Raw genomic sequence first — 22,689 nt, forward strand, 5'->3', positions numbered from 1 at the left:
TGCCCGACACGCAGCAGCTGTCCCTCATCTTCTGCTCTCTGTGTGTCACCGTTCTCAATCTCTGTTCGCTTCTGGAAACAACAACAAACTTCGAGCTAGCGAGCTACACGCTGAAAATGGCAAGTATTGAAGAACATTTGGTTGGTGCAACAAGGCAGGCCTGCTTGGTTCTTTTGGGGGATGATTGTAAAGATTTACAAAGAATATGTTTACACGTAGGCGTAATTTACATGGGGGATTGGGGGGGTTAAAGCCCCCACAATAATCAAAACTGGCCAGTGCAACCCCCCCCCCAAAATCTAATAATAACTACCTTTACATAAATAAAGACATTTGCACCATAACTTGATGCAGAAAAGGCACAAATTGTTGCAGAAAAATTCATCAGAATGCAGGAAATTAAGTATTTGATATGCTCAAAATTCGAGTTTTGCTCGAGTGGAGATCTTAACCCAAAGTTACGCCCGGCATTTACTATCTAACTGGGATGTTTTGGGACCAATTGGAGAGGATTGCTGTGGATGATATACCAATGGCGAGAGCAAATGAGGTTTAACCATGTATCCAGCTAATTGAAATAGCTCACATTACTGTATTGTGTCAACAGTTAACTTCATTTAATATTGTATGTGGCGTTTTCTTTTGCAGGCTGCAAATGTTCCACCAAAACAAGTTCCTTCCTGAGACTATTTAGCAGAGCCACCGTCGCTGCGTCTGGAGCTCAGCACCGCCCAAGACGATTGTGATTGGTTTAAAGAAACACAAACAACCCAGAGCGTTTTTTCTCTCCTTTCTCCTATCCCAGAATGTAAGTGTAGTGTAGTCAGACCTTACTTCGCAGCGCTGTGGAGATAGAGCTGGCAATGCGAGACTATAGGGCCACACAGGTTTAATGGCACTATGTCTGTGCAGGGGAAAAGGAACAGTGAAAGGGTGGAAACTGTGGGGTTAAAGCAAATGTTGAACACATTGTATTGCACTGTAACATAGGCTATATGAAGAAGAAGATGATGTATTACTATTTTTTTTTTTTTTGCACACTTTCGTGCACATTTGTTTTGTGTTGCTTGAGTCTGGAATAGAGGATTTTATAACCTGTACCAGAAATTATTTCAATAAATAAACATGTAGTTTTCAGAAAACACATTAATTTCGTGATTAACATTTTCTAACAATTCATAAATAAGTTACATAAATTACTGACAAGCTTTATAATTATACATTACACCTTTTGACAGGCAAAATGCATCCAACCTATTCTTAAAAGAATGAATTGAAGGGGAACGCACAACTTCTTCTGGAAGCTCGTTCCATGATTTTACGCACGGAGTGTGTAAAAATTATTTCTCTTTATTTTATTTTTGCATTCCTTATTAATGTTGAATATGTCTGTTTGTTTGTTTATGTATGCACCAACCACCAATGCAAACTCCTTGCAAGTACTTACTCTTCTTCCGATTGTGACGTCCACACGTCACTCCAGGACGGTAGGTGGCGGTATGTCAGCGACCGGCCAGTTGAACCGAGAGAAGAAGAAGAAGGAAGTTCCCGTTCGTCACACTAGCGCGAAATGTCGAAGATGTTGAAATCATGGCTGGAACATCTTCCAAGTCTAAACTTAAACGAAATAAGCCGCCTGTCAAAGATGTCCAGCCGGGAATGGGTTCGCGGGGAACACTGAAGAGGAGTCACACAGCACTGTTCTCCAGCGGGAGCACAGCAGAGACTGGGAGGTGGGTGTTCGTTCCTCTGGTTAACTTTACCGTGGCAGTGTTCACGGAGCTATGTAAAGTCACCATAGAGACAGAGCGCATTCTCGTCCCGCCCCCACCGTAGGGAAAAAAGAACTCTCCGCTCTCCATTGATTTGTGTTGCGTGAAGGTTTTCTCCTCGTCTATTCCGTCTGCTAGCAAACAACAACGAAAGATGCCTAAAAGCTGCTGTGTGGTAATATGAAGTACCAACAATGTAAAGAACCCATAACTTAGGTTTTTATAAGCTGCCGACCCGAAAAACTGAGTTTTTAAGAAGACAAAAGTGGATACAGACGTGAGGAATCAGCAGAGAGAAGGGGGAGACTGTGGCATCCTGACAATATGACCAGTATGGCAGATCAGACCCTAAATAATGGTCGAGCTCGTTTTTAAATGCAACTAATTCTAAAGCTGCATTCATGGATATGAAATTCACGAGGGAATTAATGCAACCTGGTTAGGCTGCACCATGGAGCCACAGCATCCAAATCAGGCAACAAAAAGTTACAACCAGATTAAGTTAGTAATAGATTATATAATAGATAACAGATTGAGTTAGTAAATCATAAGTTGTATCACAATACGATACATCGATTGTTTGGACAACGATACGACATTTGCTGATATCACAAAGTCTGCCACGATACGATTTTGATTTGCTTCAATTCAAGGGCCTCAAACTCATTAAAGAATGAAATGACTAAATATAATATATTGTGGGATTATGGGAATTTCCATTTTATTTTATTTTTTTTAAGATAATTTTTTTTTGCCAACAAAAATGTAACATAAATAAGTAAAAAATAGGTAGGATTTATTGCAGGGCTGTTATATTAGATTGCACAGGTTCACATAATAAAGTCGTAACTTAGTGTAAAGGCAGTTACGCACCAATCAGACGGCCGACCGTGGGCAGAAAAGGCAGTTGGACTGTTAAGTCTCCCCGAGTTGGTCAAGAAATGTCTCTGAACACACCAAAGCGACGAGACGTAATACGTCTCCGTAACAGCAGGCGGCGCTAATCTGTATTGTCGCCCAAAAAATGAAAACCGGCAGCTGATTGGACGAACGCGTCACATGGAACTGGCTGCTGCTTCCGGATTTTTTGAACGGCCATTACTGGCGACTTATTCAGAATACGATCTCATATTGTACTAAAATAGTTCACCAAACCGTGTTTCTGAAAACATTTTAAGAGAGAAATAGTCCGTGCAGTTGCTGAATCTGTCTTCATTTCAGATCGACAAAGGTCAGTTTAAAAGATTTTCGTCAGATTTTGAGAGGCTTAGTCACGCTCATCCCACTCGCCGTTTCCGGGTGAGTCCCGACTGCCCTGTCTCCGACTGAGCATGTCAGGTCGGCGAAAATCAAGGCTGACGGCTCCTCCAACGGACGACAGCACGGAACACACCGACCACACTCGAGTCACTGACCTCGCCAGACTGTCCGACGGCAGATTATCGGCCCGGTGTGTAACTGCTTTAAGGCTAAATCCAAGATGGGGGGGAAAAAAAATCCTTGACAGCTTTTAGGAGAATTTCCTCCCAAATGGAAACTAAATGGGAACACGCTGATAGATGTCAAATAAAGTAAAAACAGCGGAGAGTAGTCAGATGTGGAGCAGCCATACCATAAATGAATTACACAACATTTGACACAACCTGCACTAGAGGAGAATACACACAAAGTGGACATTGTGCACTTGTGAAGCACATAACTTCATACAGTTTTGCCTTTAACTATTTTATAAAACACAGTGTGGATCGACGTGTCTTTCTTCTTGTTAGTTACACAAGCAGACACTGTGCACCAGATCAAAGAGCAGTTTCATAAATAATTTCATTGATGGATTTAAAATGCATACAAAATCATTTTGAAAAAGGGTGGTTGGGAAGGGGGGGGGGGAGGAACCCATCTTCATCATATCCTGCTCTCCCCTATTGGGTATTGGAAAATTAAATCTATTTTTTCTGGAAACTCTTGATAGAAAAAACTCTTCAGACATTCAGCACACGTCTTGTGATAGAGCTACATGCTAGCTGAGGGGTTGTAAAGGAAAGGCGGGGGTTTTATTTAGAGGAGAGAAAGCAGTAGTAGTTGTGTGAAACGGACAGAAAAAAATATTATATTCGGGTTAAGGCAGTACCCTGATTTCTCAAACGCCATGTAAACACCTAACCCTTGTTAAAATCAGAGTTGCCATAACCCGGTTAACAGACCTAGAGATCCTTCAGTAACCGCGGTTTTCCTGCATGTATACACCTTAAAGGACAATTCCGGCGCAAAATGAACCTAGGGGTTAATAACAGATGTGTACCCACTCGATCGCTCTCTGGGACATGTTTTCATGCTAATCCAATGTAGGGCTGAAACGATTCCTCGAATAATTCGATTACAAAAAATCCTCGAAGCAAAATTCTTTGCCTCGAAGCTTCGTTAAATCAATGTCATTAAGGTTGTACGACTCGCTGTGTTTCCGCACGGAGGATTATTACTAGCGCACACAACAGGTTGACGCTTCTGCGGACACAAGACGTTTATATACTGTATGCACGAGACTGACGGCCCAGATTACAAATGAACGAAGATGAAAATAGCGAGGGTCTAAGAGAAGAGACAGGCGAGAGAAAACGACATAAAGTTTGGGATCATTTAAGCTGCAAACATGCTGCTACATCGTCTCAGTAGAAAACATCCAGTGTACTCATCCATTCCACGGAGCGAACCCGACACAAGGTAGCTAAAAAATTAACATTTGGGCCACCAAAAATGTACTTGGAATTTGGCAATAAAAAATGTTGGTTTTTCAAAAAAACCTGTCTTTTGTATATATACAAAAGACATGTTTCCTTTTTTTTTAGTACACAGCAATAATAAATATTTACTATGGCTGTTTACTAAGTATTTCTTATCCCATTACTGGATTAATCAATGGAATAATCGGTAGAATACTTGATTACTAAAATAATCGATAGCTGCAGCCCTAATCCAATGTGTTTGTAGCTTGAAACAAGCTAACACGGACAGCTGATTAGCTTACAACGCTAGTATTCGGGGCACAGGGAAAGTAAAAACAAATCACTATTTATACCACTTAAAAGGCTCAAAATATCACCAAACTTCAACGGTAGCATAATGAGGGTCCCTAAATGTTAACCGAAGAATTGAGAACTTTATAAGTGTACAGACAGTTTATTAAAAAGATAGTTTATAAAGACAGTAGCTCCCAAGACGGCGGCCGCCTGTATACGAGAACGCGACTGTCTTTTTAATTTCAATTTTTTATTTCCAGGATTTCTCTGGTGCCGCCGGAAATTCCACTGGATGTCCCCTCATTTTGGCCGGATGTCCGTTACCTTCCTCTTTCTTTGTGTTGGCGTTCTAAACTCCGGTGGATTTCTGAGGACTATGGTTAACTGCTCCTCAGATCTCTGCAGGGTAAATCCAGACAGCTAGCTAGACTATCTGTCTAATCTGAGTTTTCTGTTGCAAGACTAAAACAACATTTGAACGTACTAGGGCTGTGTATTGGCAAGAATCTGGCGATACGATACGTATCACGATACGTGGGTCACGATTCAATATATTGCAATATATTTCGCGAAACTGTGTGTAAGGCAATATATTGGGATTTTTTTAAAGTATAATTTTTAGAAAAACTAATATTTAAAAAAAGACATGATGTGCATAAAAGTCAAAGAAGTTTACTTTAGGGAAACAATTCAGTACACAGAGAATCAAACTGCCAGTTTGGGATTGTGGTTCACAGGTTCTTAGTGAGCTAATTTGTATATGCTAAAGTAGGCCAAAGTTCAGCCATAGCTACATTGTTAGCTTCTAGCAAAAAGTCAGGCACTGCTAGGCACTGTTAGGCAAGGACACTAGTGGTGAGTCTCAACGTAGCCATCTAGCAGTAGGGGGATTAAACACAACATAAACATGAATCACTGTACATGAATATTTTTTTATTTTAAAAAAATGATCAATATTGCCTTTTTGAAAATCGATACAGTAGTGCAAAATAAAATATCGTGATACTCAAGTGTATAGATTTTTTCTTACACCTCTAGAACATACACACGTTCCACCAAAACCGTGGCTCCGTCCGGCGCTTAGTGCCCCACCCCAAGATAATTGTGATTGGTTTAAAGAAATGCCAGTAAACCAGAGCACGTTTTTCTCCCATCCCAGAATGCTGTGTGGACTAGCCAGACCCTCCTCCGCAGCGCTGTGGAGGAAGGTCCGGCAATGCGAGACATAGGTCAACCGGAAGAAAAAGCCAGTCGTGCGTTGGCAGAGCGCCACCTACTGTACCGGAGGTAGAGTTACTCCAGTCATTCTTCCCCGCTCATGTATACGTGTTCTTCACGTGACCGGGGTAAGACCGCAGCCCGTCCCCTGCTGAGTCGTGTGTCGTATCTGGTTTGCAGGTCAGTGTGGTGGACCAGCGAGCAGCTGCCGGCTGTGGAGAGTCTCTGGGCGCTGTGTGCTCTACCGTGTCTGGAGAATCAGCACCGGGACCTGGTTCCTGATCTTCCACATCCATCTACAGCGGTATGTTACTGTTGAGTGTACCACATTATACACATTTCCTGTAGTGAATATGATGAAACTCATGACAAGACTCACATTAGGAGAGACTCACATCAACACACAGAGTGAGTGGGCTGCGAAAAAAAAATAAGAAACTGGCATTATTGTTCTCACAATATTAACGTCCGGTTATGGATGTGACTTTGTGACTACAGAGCTCATGAATGTAGTGCTAACAACCAGCCCACTCTCCACAACATACTGCAACTCTAACCATCTGTCCTAAAATGTAAGACCTTTTCCTTTCAATTCCGATGCTGCTGGCGTTGAGTCTTGCATCTGTTTCCCCCCTCCTCCCCCCCGCCTCGCTGCAGAGACCCACAGCACTGAAGTCCGGTGAACAGCGGTGGTGTGACCTCAGCGAAGACGTCGCTCCCTTCCCCGAACCCTCTCCACCTTCTCCGAGGACTTGGTCCGGTCCCAGCCCCTCCCCGCGGGAGCTCTCGGTGCAGACGGAACCCGTCCCGGGCCCGGCGGACAGACAGCTGTCCTCTCGCAGCGGCCAAGGACCGCGGCCGTCCCTCCACGGCCGGGAGGGGCCGGCAGCTGGACCCTCGAGGGCGGGGGGGGGCGAGGGGGGGAGAGGACGACAGACCGGACCGGTCGACAGACAGCTTCTCACGGACCGGGCGAAAGTGTCTGACAGCAGAGTTCCTCTGCAGAGGAAGGGGGAGGATAGAGAGGAAGAGGAGGGGCAGAGGGAGGGGGAGGATGAAGAGGAAGAGAAAGAGGAGGGGCAGAGTAGCGTCGGAGGAGATGGAGGAGCAGCAGGAGGGGCCAGGCTTCAAAGCTGCCCCATGTGCCTGCTGGACTTCCCTGTTGGGTAAGAGATTTAGGTTTTAATTGATTTGTTTAAACCTATGCGTATTATATATCATTTGAAATATGGCTGCACCATATGAGGAACATAACAACATTCTTTTATTGAACAAATTGAGCATTGAATTGCCACTGAATAAAGAACGATAGTTACATTTCAGTGCAGTTTTCTACTGATATTTTCTTTCATTAACACCAAAAATCTGAAAAAAAGAGCGATTTGCGATATGCCGCTGCTAGAGATGTATCGGCTCCGATACCGCCTAAAACGCTGGTATCGGTATCGGGAAGTACTGGAGTTTATGCACCGATCCGATACCACGTAATAAAGCCCTAAAGAGAATTTACGTTAAAGTAGTTTATTTATGTTCTTTTTCCATTATAACTGACTGTCAAACTGCAGAATAAAAGAAAGTTCTGGGGCGTTCATTGTTCATGTTTCACAAAAAGTTTAACCTGAGCCAGACTGACAACAAAGATATATAGAAATAATATCACATCCATACAGGGATAGTAGTATACTTGTTAAAACATATTTAACAATATATGACACACTGGTATTGGATCAGTACTCGGTATCGGCCGATACGCAAGTTCAGGTATCAGAATCGGTATCGGGAAGCTAAAAATGGTTTCGGGCCATCTCTAGTCACAGCCTTTCGCTATGTTGTTATTGCGCCTGTTGATAAAAAAACGATATATTTTGCAGCCCTAATTTGAAAGGTAATGTCATCATGATTAGGGCCGGGTACCCAATTAGGTACTTTTTAGGCGCCGACCGAATTTCCTCCTTACTATCGAGTATCGAAAAATGCCTCGTCACTAGATCTCACCAGCGTCAGTGAGCCAATAAGCATGCAGCATACTTCTACCAAGCGCTAATAATGCTGCTGATTGGCTGTCTAACGTTACACGTCGTAGAGACACGCAGGTACTTCAGCAGCATCAGATGAAACGTGCTACTCATTTCCATATTCAGTTCCAAGATGGTGCCTGCCCAATGCATACGCCAAAATAGTTTTTCTTATTAATTATTATAAAGCACGGTTGTGTCTATTACATATAGAGAATATAATATTGAATATTGAATTTGTTTTTACCCTGTGCGAAACACACACACACACACACACACACACACACACACACACACACACACACACACACACACACACACAGAGTGTGTTCTCTGTCTGTACCGACAGTATATCTCCTTGTTCCCGTCTCTCCAGGTTCACCCAGATGGACTGTGACGGCCACCTGGCCCAGTGTCTGTCTGAGGTGAACGTGGACATGACCTGGTGAGGCCGACGGGATACTGGCTGGCTGCTGTCCAGGTGAAGCAGCCACACACACACACACACACACACACTCCAGGATTGTATCGTATGAAGGAAACACCCAGAGAGCAGCTCGCAGGCAGAACACTCACCATTCACTGACAGCTTACCCGGGCTGTGCACTGACAGAGAGGCTCCTGGACACGCTGGGTGTAGTCTCGCATTGCCAGACCTTCCTCCATAGTGCTGCGGAGGTGCCTCTGCAAAATAGCCTCAGGAAGGAACTTGTTTTGGAGAAACGTGTGCACGTTCAAGGTTGTTTTAGGCTACATTTACATTTGCTACATTTTGGTTTGGTTTACACCTCTGACCCTGTTTTGGTTTTGGAGTCTGCGGGGTTGTGTTGTAGTCTCAACGGCTGCAAACGGAGACCTTTGGAGACACCGACACGGACGCCAACGTTGCGCCGCCTGATTGAATCTTATCTGTCATGACGTCTCGTTCTCTGGGACTAAACTACTAACGTTACCATGGCAACTACCAGCAACGGGCTGAGTATACATGCTGCCTCCTGTTTACCCCGGCACGCTTGGCCCAGTATACGAGAATGTTGATGAGACATGCGGTTTGGGCGTGTTAGTTTAAACGGATATAAGTTCTTCTACTGGAGCTAATTACACTTACACAGAGTTCACTTTTGGCTCAGAACTCTCACTCAAAAAACAAAACGTAACAATGTAAATGTAGCCTTAGTCGTGCAACAGAAAACTCAGATTGGACAGATAGTCTAGCTAGCTGTCTGGATTTACCCTGCAGAGATCTGAGGAGCAGTTAACCATAGTCCTCATAAACGCCAACACAAAGAAAGAGGAAGGTGATGGACATCCGGCCGAAAATGAGGAACATATCGTCGATATAGACTACTCTGGGTCATACATCAAGGGGAGAGAACCAGGATGATAACCTCTTTGGAGAAAAAAAACCCTGTAAGCTTGGAAGCACTTTTCTACGTTATGAAAGAGGGTTACTTTTTTTTTTTTTTTTTTTTTTTTATAATTTGACAGCAGGTGCACTTTGGAAGCTCTGGTCACAATGAGTGTGATGACTCCCTGCTGTCATATGTCAGGTTATCCTCTTTAGACACTCGATCCATAATTTGGCTCCACTTGAGCGTGTGCACCGGGCCTCTGATGCTTTTGTTTCCAGCTGGTCGAGACGACCCGCAAACTGAAATGACAATCCAGCCTGGCCTCATCAGAGACAGAGAAATGGAACCGGGCCACATCCTCCTTTTAACAAAGCTGCTTTCACAGAAATATATCAGGCCACTGTGTTATCACTTTACGTTTCTGTAGAGCTGGGCGATATGGAAAAAAAATCTAATATCACAATATTTTTGACCAAATACATCGATGTCGACATTGTCGGGTTGACTAAATATTAACACAATGGGAGTTGTGACAAATAATCACCAATAATGTGGATACAATGACTAAGTGGGTAAAGGCAAAATAATAAAACGGCTAGAACAGTCTGGTAAGTTTAGAAGCTGACATTTAAAACCAGGAAAAGACAACACTTGTGTCATATCACGATATTTAGAGATCCAAAATTGAAGACGATATCTAGCCTCGTATATCGATGTCGATATAATATCCATATGTTGCCCAGCCCTACATTTCTGTTGAAATGAATGATTGATTTCAAGCTAAAATGATGTCATGATGATCATGTTGTATTCCGAGTGTGATCTGTGGGTTTGGGGGAGTTCTGTGCTGGAACTATTTCTCTGTGAAGAGCAGCTGGTTGCAGCGACTGCGGGCAGCTTCCTGAAGTGTTGTCGCAGTGGGGTTGTCACATTTGATAGTATCTGTACGGAGACCAAAAGCAACAGCTGTTCTCACAGACCACATCTGGCTGCACTATAGCCAGAGACACTACACAGCTGCAGTACTGGGTGGATGGATTACACTGTTGTTCAAGTAATAGTTCCAGAGAGTAACTCCCTCTAAAACCACACATTTTTTTTTTTTTTTTTTTTTTTAAACATTTGTGTTAAGATGATTAATAAAACAAGATACATCGTGTTAAAGTTATAGTGCGTAGTTTCTGTCGTATTTAAAATGATACATTTTCTGTCTAATTGACTTCCTCCAAATGCTGCGAGATCCGTACAGCAGAGGTATTTTGCACAAGGGACCGCTAATGTATCTGCACTCTGCAGTCTTCATACGTGCACGGAGTAAAGACTCCACTGCACACTGTTTTAAGATGCATTTCTAGTAAACAGTTCAAGTTTATTATCTCTGAGTCCGTTTCAAATAAACACAGGAAATGGTGGTAGAATATGAATATTGGTTAATGCACTTACTAGTCTCCCAGTATGAACGTATGAGGTGATCAGGGGCTGTGAGGATGTGTGAGGCTAACTCCCAGGCGACACACACACACACGCACACATGCAAGCAAAACTGTAGCATCTGCAAAGATTTTTCTGCCGTCATCTGCAAAAAAGGAAGCACCCAGTTCACGGAAAACCAGTATCATTTTTAATAATTACACATATTTACAAAGATGCGGTGAAGCAAAATGAAGCATATCCAACCAGCAGTATTTTAGAACCAAAATCATGGATCGAGTTCATTTATGTTCAGATAAAGATTCTCTTTCTTTTGGTTTGCTGTTCTGTAAAGTGGTTTCATGGACTCTTCAGTTCATCCGTTGGTCCCTCGAGAAAAACAACAATGCCCCTCGTGTATCACCTGGTGGGCAAATAGATCAACGGAACATGGCGTTAATAAAAACTCAGCAAATGGCATGGAGTTCGGGGGGGGTTGGAAGAGGAAGCTTCCTCCAATGTTGACGTGATTTCTAGCTTCTTGAAGTGTGTGTGTGTGTCTGTCTGTCTGTCTGTCTGTGTGTGTGCGTGCGCGTCGTGGCGGACTAATCAGTGACTGTGGTTTCACTATCTCTCTATCGGTTTCTCCCCTGCCTGTAAAAAGGCCCTGCAGCTCATTGAGACCATTTGACTCAGGATCAGCTAATTAATCCTATTATGTGCTTATCAAATTAGCACGGCTCAGATTTCATCAGCTAAACCTCAGCCAATCGAGAGCTCTTCTTTCTCCTCGGAAGCGCACCGACGTAGAGATGAACACCAAGCTCACTTCAGAGGCGAGGTCTTACCATAGATATAAAACTTAAATTGTTTTATATCTATGGTTCTTTCTGTCTGTGACTTTACTCCAGGGCTGGGCAATATATTGATATTATATCGATATATGAGGCTGGATATCGTCCTAAATTTTGGATACTGTAATATCATATAATCTTAATATGACACAAGTGTTGTCTTTTCCTGGTTTTAAAGGCTGCATTATACTTAGTCATTATATCCAAGGTATTGATGATTATTTATCAAACATCTCATTGTGTAAATGTTTTGTGAAAGCACCAATAGTCAACACTACAATATCGCAGCGATATCGATGTATTTGGTCAAAAATATTGTAAAATTTGACTTTCGCCATATCGCCCAGCCTTACTTTAATCTGTGCTTTGTAGTTGATATTCAGATGTGTAGTGCGTGTGTTTGATTAGATCCCAGCCTTTTAACAGATCACGGCTCCTGAATTTGGTTACAAATATGTTTGCCTGCTGTGTATAAAGGTGGTATTGCATGAAGTTCAACTTGCCTGAACTTAAAACGGCCTAAAACCTCACTGTATACAAAAAAAAAAAAAAATATCCTGGCTTGTGCAAACTCTGCACAGGCAGCTGGGTGGGAATGAGAATTAGGATTTGATGTTAGAGAGCTGACCGACATGTATCGGCTTGGCTTTACACCAGGCAACTGTTGTGCTGTCAGCTGCAGGTTACAAACCCATCCAGAGCACCTCTTGATCGGGACGAGTATTAACTGAGATTGAGATAGTCAGAAATGAATGCAAACACGAAAACTCAACATTCAGTACAAATACCAAAACAGTACTTCTTGTCAATACTTTAGTTTGGGGAGTAGAAACAATGCTTTAACTCTTCTTTTCATTTTACAAAAGTGCTCAATGCATCAATGATAAATAATAAAAAACTTTGTAAAAAAAAAAAAAAAGGTCTGAATAAAATAGTCTGAAGTTAGAAACGTTTCCTGATTTAGATCAAGATGTGTGTGACGAAATCATTCGAACAAACAAGACTGAGAATTGAGCATTTGATGCCAACTTTTGATATTTGACACTTTTCAATAGTCAAAGTTATGGATACATTTCAGTCGGTACTCAGAAAGCTCGGAGCTTTGTTAACCAGCCCTGTAGCTGACACTAACAGCTGGAACACACCGCACGTGTAAACGCCGCGTAGCGCAGCTATTTATTTCGGCGCACATGTTATCCAATCTGTCCGGCTACACCGGGCGGCGAAATTACGAATCCCACTATGGCCATGCCAAGACCCGCCCTACGAAGCAGCTCGATAGGTTGGGGTTAGGCATTTGACCTCGAGTGGTTAAGGTTAGGATAGCCGATTGGTCAGGAGATAGGACCTGTACAAATGGGGTTACGTTACCTTGCGTAAGCATGGACGCCTGGCCAATAAATGCTATTGAAGGGCGGGTCTTGGCCTGGCCATAGTGGGATTTGTAGTATCGCCACCGGGCACGTAGCGTACACGTAGCGTCCACGTAGCGTCCGCGTAGGCCCGCGCGCTGCAGTGATAGTTCTGGCGTCTCCTCTATTTATTGCGCGATACGTGAGCGTATGCCCAGGCAGATAATCACATACAGGAAGACCACAGGGCAGCCGGATACTTTACCAAAATAAACACATTTCAAAATAACTTCTCACAACAAGACACGCGTTCAGGCACACAGAGGGACGGACGGACGGACGGATGGACAGAGAGACACACACACACACACACACACACACACACACACACACACACACACACACACACACACACACACACACACACACACACACACACACACACACACACACACAGAGAGGCTACAATTACTACAGTTTTCCCCACTCATCCTGTCTCTTCCTATCGGATATATAGAGATCAGGCACGTATCTACGCTACGCGACACTTGCGTGCGTGGTGTGTTCCAGCTGTAAGGAGGCAGACCGGTCCAAAGACGCTCAGCAGATCCACATGTGGTTCTGTTTCTACTACGCTGCTGTCTTTCTTGGCACGTACAGTCCACATGGTCATACATTTTGGACTGTAGGGATGTTACTGATTAACCCGTTTAACCGTTGACAGATTAATACTATCAGTATCACTGAAAGGTTTTTTTTTGTTGAAATGTTAACTTACTGTTAGTACCCTACTTGTACCCTTTATGTACATATTTTGTTTTGTGTCAGCACTAGGAAAGCGTTTATTTAAAATGTGTCTGAATAATCCTATAAAGGATGGGCCGTGTAAGCCGCCAGACACGAAAATAAACAATTCATTAATTCATTCATTCACCAGTTAAACACGATATTAAAACAAAAATAAACACGTTAGCCTGTTAAAAACTTTTTCTTTTGCATTGTAAAAGAAAAATAGGCTATACAATCTATTTCACATAACTTAAGTCCGTGGCTCTCTGCTGGATGGCGCTCCCAGCGGACAGCTACGTGACACATGCCACTAGTGTGGCGAGTGTGTGTCGGAGCCTCCGGCTGGGTGAACTGGGACTCTGTTGACTGCTTGTCGGTTAACGGTTAATGATTGGTTAGTCTCGCTTTGCCAGACCTTCCTCCACAGTGCTGCGGAGGAGGGTCTGTCTAGTCCACACAGCATTCCGGGATGGGAGAAAAACGTGCTCTGGTTTATTGGCATTTCTTTAAACCAATCACAATCGTCTTGGGCGGCGCTAAGCGCCGGACGGAGCCACGGTGCCGCTGCAAAATAGCCTCGGGAAGGAACTTGTTTCGGTGGAACGTGTGTACGTTCAAAAGTAGTTTCAGGCGTGCAACAGAAAACTCAGATTGGACAGATAGTCTAGCTAGCTGTCTGGATTTACCCTGCAGAGATCTGAGGAGCAGTTAACCGTAGTCCTCAGAAATCCACCGGAGTTTAAATTTCCAACACAAAGAAAGAGGAAGGTGACGGGCATCCTGCCGAAAAGAGTGACATCCAACAGAATGTCCGGCGGCAACAGAGCAATCCCGAAAGTGGAACGTCGTGGATATAGACTAATGATCGGTTAACGCGAGTCGGCTATTGGTCAGAAAAAGAAAAAAAAAATCAAAATTGGCATCCCTAGACTGTACAATAGGTCCGGAGGTGGACCGGTATGAAATTAAGTCGTGCAGCCAGGCAGATGTGGAGAGTAGAAATTGGCAGGGATTGTTATTGCAGTTTTTCCTGGAGTTTTTCCATTTGCCTGGTTTGTTCAATACATGTGGTGCAGCGTGAAAGCTGTTTTTAAAACCCAGGCCCGTGTCCGAGTCAACAGTTAAACTCTCGGTTGGGGTTTTGATTAGCCTCCAGCGTGGTAACCTGACACAACTATTGTAAAAACTGACCACTTGACTCAAGTTAGAGTAAGTATTTAGTCGAATGGGTCACATTTATGGTTCAGGATGAAACGTGTCTGGGAGGTGACAACTAGGGTTGTTATCATAATCGATAAATAACTCAAAAACAATTGGTAGATTAAGTTAAGTCTTTAAAATGATGAGAAATGCCATCACAAATTGTAGTTGACGTCTGTCGGTTAACTCACTTATATTGTTTGAGGACTATGTGGAATGCCTACTTCAATTTGAAGTGAAGAAAATACCAAGAAACAAATGTTTGAAGTAGAAGCATTAAAATAAGTAGAGAAACGTTGTATGAGTGAACAGTATGTGTGATGAGAGAATGAAAGGAAACGTACGACTGAAATGACTTGACTGCATCACGACCTGTGCTTTAGAGACAAAATAACGAGTTTTATATTTTCTATCTTTTGGTTTCTTGACACTATTTTTATTATTCAACACCACTGCTAACAAAATGCAGTCTGTCTGTACACTACAGCCACCAGTGCAAATTAGTTTACATTGTCTCTCTGTGCTCCTGTCGTTGGAACAAGTGCACCGGCCCAGAGCATTTCTGATGGATCTCTAAACACCTGCTTTTATTCCTTTTTAGAAATACCAATATTATATTCAGTATTATATTGGGCCGTCAGTCAATTACATATTTTAATCGGGATTAATCGCATGATTGTCCATAGTTTACTCGCGATTAATGGCACATTTTTTATCTGTTCTTTTTTCCAGTTTTTAATAGTAATATCTGAGATTGGACGTACTCCGGTGGTAACTCAGTTCAAATCAACAGTACATGCAAATAACTTCAGTCTTGTGGAGAGAACCATCTGGAAGGGCTTTGAAACCCAATTTGAAATTTAAAAGACTCTTTTATTTATCCATTTCTGCTCAAGGAGGTTTGTTTCTGCTAGCCATCCAGTCCCGTTTATGGATCTTGTCTCTGATGGGGATGAATTACAATATACATAAGTTGCTAAGAGGATCTGAAAAGTTGCTAAATGTAGCGAGAAAGTCGCCATGATGGCACACTGTCCACAACGTTACTGCTGCAGCTTCCTGGTTTCCCAAACAATGGAGCGGAATCACAGAACGAGCGTGCGTTAATCGGACGAAAAAAAATTGTGCCGTTAAAAAGAATTTGGGTTAACTCTTAATTAACATGTTAGTTTTGACTGCCCTAAATATTACCAATACATTTGATTATCATTTTAGCATGATTTTTGACTGCAGAGAGAGTTTAGTCATGTCATTGGACGTATACAAGCAAAGAAACAATGGAAGAATTGAAGTTGCACTGAGCTGTAGTTGCACCGTGTTAAGCCAGCCGTAGTGCGGAGATGGAAACACGCGATGGGCCTAAAAATGGAAATGGAGACACATTTCCACAAGAAAGCACAAGCAACCGGTCACATGATATTTTCGCCCGGCTGCAGATGGTCACGCAGTGGCAGCTGGTGTAGAAGAATCTGAGCTTGGCCAGCAAGCCTGTACACACGGCGGAGGCTGAAGCCAATGCACAGCTTTGTGTTTCAGCTCGAGTCCTGATATAATGTGTTTCTACAGCTGCCAGACTGGAATTGGCAGCGAGTATACTGTGGCCTGTATGCACCTTTTATACACATATACAGGACTAGGATTGGGCATCGAGAACCAGTGCCAATAGAATTGTAATTTTGTTTTGGAATCGTTTGGGAAATTTGGTTTCAAATCCGATCATCGATTCCAAATTTTACATGCGTAAGTTTTGGTTTCCTTAGCGGCCACCGTACTTCCAGGCACTTGTTGCGTTGCAGCCATGAAGCACAGTAAGCGGCGCTCTAAGGATAAAACTTTCCTCTCATCTGTGAAATAAGCATGTGACCCTTTTCAACTCCACCCCTTAAAGAATCGGAATCGATAAGAACCGGAATCGAAAGGAAAAGTCGGACTTGGAATAAGAATGGTTAAAATCTAAACAATGCCCAACCCTACTCAGGACTGTATGGATGCTGCCTGCTGCACGACACCCATCGGTGACATTTCTAAATGATCATTGGGGTCATTTAGTCTCTACCTGCCACCAGTTATCAGATGTTGGCTTGGAAGCTTCTCCTGTGAATCTACAGACAAGTCATAAATGATCTGTTGTACACTGATTATTTGAATTGATTCATTAAAAATAAAAAGATTCAGTCAAGTGTCAGGACTGAGGCAGGCTACCGTGCTCCAAAAATATTGGGTCCACAAAAAATGTGAACGGTCTGGACCAACGCTGTTAAGAGTCTAGCCGTGGATTCAGTTGGTCTTTACGACTGAAGCCAGGGATGGGTGAAGAAATGTTTCGATAAAAGATAGGTGCAATCAGAGACATGGTAATTAATACGATCTTTGAGGCACTTCTTAAATAAAAAGTCGTCTCCCAGTAAGCGTCCCCCACCCCCCCACCCTCGTTGTTCGTGAAAATCCTAAAAGATAAAAAGAAACGTTTGTGGTTGCGATGAAAATGTGCCACTTGCATCAATGAAAAGGCATCCTCAATTATGGATTCACTACCTACACTATAATACACAATAATAACTTATGTTTTCTTTCTCATTGTACATTCTTGTTTTGTGTGAGGCTTGCCCCCCCCCTCCTCGCCAAATATAGAAAAAAAATTAACAAAAAAAAAAAGTGCATCTAAAATTTCAAGTTCTTCAGCAGAACTGTCATATTTATCCAGGGATGTGAGACGGGTTGAAATGCGTTCGTGATGGCAGGCACAGAATGAAACCGCTCTCTGTTCAAATCACAAAGCCAGCCGTGCTTTGACACGAGGATGGACAGGAATGAAGCCGAAGGAGGGGGAAAAAGAAAAGGGGAAGGCAACATAACGTCAGGGAATGTTATTGAAGTCCAGTGTCTTTGTTTTCCTTGTAGATGCCAAGAAAAGAAGAGTTTGGTATTCCAACATAACTATCTGAATGGTCCAGGCAGGAAACGTTCCCGTTCTCCAGTTTGCTTTGCCGTGTTGAAAAAGGTCCAGAGGGTGAGTTGGTCCTCCCTTTACTCTTCCCCCTCCTCGCCTTTCAGAGTTGGCCTGCGAGTGTTTTTTTGGCTGAGACGGCAGCTTGGACAGACAGTAGGTGGGCGAAAGGAGGAAGCTGGTCTCCCCTTCATACAGACTCCTCAGTGGATAGCAGCAGGGGGTTGATGTATTCAAATCCCTCGAACTCTGACTGGTCTATTCTCTTGATGACGTCCCTAAGGAGAGGGGGACAGAAATAAGGATGAGAGGAGTTGATTTATCACAAACTCGGAGCAGAAGATCATCCATAGCAAACCTGGATCAGGTTCTGAACAAAAGGCAGTTTCACAGCACTGACAGTCTCCTTACTCCTATTCTCCATGTTTTTGAACTGGTTAGTAGGGGTGTAACCATAAATTGATCTGGATCAATATATCCATTCAATCCTCAACGATCCAATATTATCGGTACAAAATGAAAGTATCGATTCATATCGACATCTTTAAGATGCGCCTTTATTTTGAAATTCCCACTTTATATTTTTATTTATTTATTAAAAGAGTAGTTATTTTTTTTTTCATTTAAATGTCTGAAAGAGCTTAGTAATGAAATTATCAAATCATATTTTAGTTGCCTTTTGTAAATATATATAATTGTAACTGACTGTGTTAAATGGGCTTATGGTATCGTCTTGTGTCGGTCGCAGACCCCTGAATTAAATCGAAGGCAGGTGGTTGTAAAAACTGACATACAACAAGCAAGCGCAACAACATACAACATAGAACGCAAGCAAGTTTACTTGACATGTTGATAAATTTAAATTCTCCTGCGATCATGTGAACACCATCGCGTTGGGCCCGCTGCTTTACGTTTATGGTGTCCAGCAGGAGAGAGAGCGCTGTGTTTACATTGGCGTCGGGTGGAATATACACAGCCGTAACGATCACTACTGTTAGCTCTCTCGGTAGAAAAAAAGGCCGGCATCTTACAGACATGTACTCGAGGTCAGGGGAACAGTGTTTATCTATAATTGTCCCGTTATTACACCAGTTCTCATGCACGTACATACAGAGCCCCACTCCTCTGCTCTTACAGTCCTCAGTCCGGCCCCAGCGGAGCAGAGTGCGGCCTGCTAGCTGCATGCTAGCATCGGGTATCCCCGGGTGAAGCCAGGTTTCAGTGATAATCAAAACATAGCAGTCACGAACATAGCGATTTCCAGCGAGTTGTAATTCCAAGTCGTCCGTTTTATGCATCAGGGATCTGGCATTGTAGAGATACAGGCTCGGTAGAGGTGGCTTGTGTGCTATGCTAGCTTTAGCAACAAACGCTATTCCTATCCCTCCTCTGTCTGCGCCGCCTCCTAGACCCGACAACGATCCACGAAGTGCCCGGCGGTCTCACTATGTCGTCTGGGGATGTTGTGCGTATAATGAAAGACACTCAAAATAGATATCTGGTGCTGGTCACTGATGTCCAAAAGGTTCTGGCGGGTGTAGCGGATGTTTGCAGAACCGACAGTAGTAAAGCAATTTGTGATTCTCGCGAGATTTAGCGTGGCGCCACCTCCCAAACCTGCATTGTTGGTTTTCTCAGAGGCGCCCCTCCCCTGCTTTGCTATCGGGGTGAGTCGCCCTACTATGAGTTTGTTTACCACCGAAATGACTTTGAAACTGTTATATTCAGGTACAAATCTTGCATAGTGTGCCTTTAAGGAACTTCAGCGTTGGCTTCGCTTTTCAGGGCCGGAAGCTACGTCCATTATCTTTTAACAGTTTATCTCAGAAATCAGTAAGTTGCATGATTTTTACACAGGTAGTGTTCAGGTTAAATTTATTTTTATTTGTATTTATTTATTTATAAAGGACAACACACATTAATCAACATTTCTGTAAATGTGCCAGTGTTAGCCAGCCGGCTAATTTTCAACTATAGTCCTTCGGCCAGATGATTTTAGACCAGTGACCAGTGATAGGTCAAGACTATCAATTCACTCAACAACCATCATCAAATCTGTTCAAAGAGTAGGTCAAAGTGACTGGGACACATTGCTTTTGAAACATACATTTAATAACAAAAACTCGCTCTTTTCTTTGGCTTCCACTGTTCTGCAAAATGTCTACAACATGGAAACCACCTGATGGGTAATGTTTCTTTGTTAGTTCTGCCAGGACAAATCCTTAAAATCCTGTAAAATGGCATCCCCTAAGTACATGATGTCAAGTGGGACAGAAAGAACTCGAACTGCTTCTTTGTTTCCTGAGTATGCTGCTTCCATTAGCAAAGGCATAATCACAGGTAAATGGAGCGGAACCCCATAACTAACTCAAATGGCTGGAAAAAAAAAATACATGTACTCCCTTAGCAACACCGCTTGCTGCTTCTCCTGCTGGCTGTTTACTCATCTGTATATATGTATATGTGTGTGTGTGTGTGTGTGTGTGTGTGTGTGTGTGTTTTGATTGCGAGGAACTGAAGCCCAAAAAAGGGGCCTCTAGCTGGGAAAGGCTGAGAGGCTTTCTCCCTTCAGACACTGGGCAGGAGGCTTTGAAGTTTAAACAAAAGGTGTGTTCACCGACCTTCCCCCTGGTGTACCAGGTGGGTGGGGGTCTCACTTTAGGGGCCGCTTGTCGGTGTCGAACAGGTTGCGGATCCCACCCACATAGAGCGCAAGGACAAGTGAATGAAATGCTACAGTGTCTCTCTTTCAGTTTGCAGACTAGAATACTGATGAAGCCAATAGTTTTTCCACCATCTGATCTCATGTGAAGTACTCTCGCCGTAGGAGTAGGTCAACCACCAATACAAAAATTAGATTCAGAAAATGGTGTTTTTCTGTTTTGGAGTTTCTCTGAGAGAACAGAGAGGCAGAAAGGAAAAAAACCACAAAGACGGACACACAAAAGAGAGAGGAGAGGGTTTGGGAGTTGACCAAAACAAACAGTGTGTTCAACCGACGTAAATGTTGCCTTTTTTTTCTCCAGGCTTGAATGACTTGAAAGCATTACCAGATGCAGAATGAAGAGGAGCGAACGAGGAAGGGACAGAGGAGAGGAGGGAGTGAAGTGGGAGAAACAGAACAAGAGTGAGGCAAAGAAAGCAGCAGGATATCTAGACAACATTTGAACTGCTTGTATTTGAAAAACAAATACTTGCATTTTGTACCAATATCAAACTAAGAAATGATTTCTAAGAGACTTGAACAGCTATTAGCAATCTAAGAAATAACTGTAACCATCTAAAATGTTAGTGTCGTTAGTTACGGGATGTTTTAGTACTTCTAGTGTGACTAAGCTGTTGTAGTTATTGGAAATGAAAGAAATTAAGGGAAGAAAGAATAAAGAAAGAATAATTAATGACTTAGTTTCCCAAAATACAGCACCTTCAGTGCTACAGTAGGATAAGCAACAGGTTCATTAGGGTCCTAGCCACCACATTCAAGTCCCTAAAAGCAACCACCAAGGACCAAGGCTACAGAAAAAGAAAAGTACTGGCTAAGGCTGCCATTTTGAGCCAGGGAGCTGGCATAGAAAGAAAATACTAAAGCCTCTCTCCCCCTCCCATTACCATGCTGGCAAGGCCCCCCAGAAAATCTGGCTTTTAATGTCGCAATGTAAATCTCTAACATGGAGGGTTTACCCTTCTCTCTCCCTACACGGCTCTCACTTCTCTTTCTTCTTGTGCCAAGCCCATCACGAGTGGGAGAGAGGGTAGACTGGAGAGCTTTTTGCATCACCCCCACTCCCGGAGCAGGAGTGGGCGACATCAGCCCCTCTCCTTGGTAACAGAGGGAAGAGAAAGAGGTGGGGAGATAAAGTGCGAGACGCAGGGAGGGAGGCATGCGTTTCCGTTTGATGTGCCATGGTGTTTGATGCCAGGTTGCTATCTCCACTACTGAACTGGCAGTGTGCTCTCCACCCCTGTTCTCCCACTCATCTTCCTCGACTCCCTCCCCCCCTGCACTGTACCACCACCAAACGCTTCCACACTTGGCTCCCTAAAAGTCTGTCACGGACCCCCGTCGTCAAACACTGTCACAAATGAGCTGGGATAGACTTCAGAGCCGTCTTGTTGCAGCCCTTTAATGAGCTACGAGGCTCCCCCACTCCGAGACTGGTTTAAAGTCGAGTGTCTAGTGAACAGCAGAGGTGTACAGCACCTTCAAACTGAGGGAGAGCCATGCTAGCTACCCAAAGACATCTGTCATGGGTACAGAGCATGATGGGCATTTAATAAGGCTCCAATTAACACTGGGAGCTCTTGTTGCTCCGTGCCCTGCCATTTCACAATGATGTTGTAAATGCTGTACATGCTCAAAAGTCCCAAGTTGCACAAGCAGGAAATAAGCCACAATGGTGTTGATGTCAGTCTCCAAGTACAACCTTGCTGAACATACTAATCACTGCTTGAATGGCACCATTTATTTTGAAGATACAATCCTCATTTTGCTTTATTTTACAGTATAAAGTCAAGAATGATGATGATGTCAATGAAGAATTGTTGCGCACCAGCATGATCTACTGTTCTCGTATGGAGAGAGCAAAGATGTTGAAACTTGCAGCAGCACTACCTCATATGCTATGTGCTGCCTGGAGCTTCATTATACTTTAAACTAAGTGCCTAACAGTATCTGAACCGCCCCCCTTTTGATGTCAAAAAAGGTTGGGGGTGGCATCCAACAATTCTTTCAGTCCCTCCAGGATTTCGCAGACTTTTTTGAGATT

At 43.2% G+C, this 22,689-nt stretch overlaps 2 protein-coding genes across 7 annotated transcripts in view; one reads left to right on the top strand and one right to left on the bottom strand.

Annotated features, from left to right (window-relative positions):
• The first annotated feature begins 1,477 nt into the window (after window positions 1-1,477).
• On the top strand, window positions 1,478-22,551 carry si:ch73-70k4.1 (Fanconi anemia core complex-associated protein 20). Its single transcript, XM_031310944.2, has 5 exons — window positions 1,478-1,733; window positions 6,185-6,308; window positions 6,662-7,170; window positions 8,396-8,500; window positions 20,950-22,551. Exons 1-4 carry the CDS (start codon window positions 1,591-1,593, stop codon window positions 8,466-8,468), a joined length of 849 nt encoding a protein of 282 aa, XP_031166804.1. The 5' UTR covers window positions 1,478-1,590; the 3' UTR covers window positions 8,469-8,500; window positions 20,950-22,551.
• The window catches only part of prkcz (protein kinase C, zeta), a 128,194-nt gene continuing 122,190 nt past the window's right edge, over window positions 16,686-22,689 (bottom strand). For all 6 annotated transcript variants that reach the window (XR_004898942.1, XM_031310881.2, XM_036007901.1 and 3 more), the window contains one exon: window positions 16,686-18,201. Coding sequence is in view for 5 of the 6 variants with exons in the window: in XM_031310881.2 (XP_031166741.1) it covers window positions 18,114-18,201 (88 nt within the window). In the remaining variant the exon portion in view is untranslated. The remainder of the gene's footprint in view (window positions 18,202-22,689) is intronic.

This window comes from Sander lucioperca, chromosome 12 (assembly GCF_008315115.2).
Source record: "Sander lucioperca isolate FBNREF2018 chromosome 12, SLUC_FBN_1.2, whole genome shotgun sequence".
Classification (NCBI taxonomy): Eukaryota; Metazoa; Chordata; class Actinopteri; order Perciformes; family Percidae; genus Sander; species Sander lucioperca.

Excerpts from the sequence above, each read along its gene's own strand:
- si:ch73-70k4.1 (XM_031310944.2), top strand. The coding sequence starts at position 1,591 with ATGGCTGGAACATCTTCCAAGTCTAAACTTAAACGAAATAAGCCGCCT. Across the intron at positions 1,734-6,184 it reads AGCACAGCAGAGACTGGGAG|GTCAGTGTGGTGGACCAGCG; the intron begins GTGGGTGTTCGT and ends TCTGGTTTGCAG. Across the intron at positions 6,309-6,661 it reads TTCCACATCCATCTACAGCG|AGACCCACAGCACTGAAGTC; the intron begins GTATGTTACTGT and ends GCCTCGCTGCAG.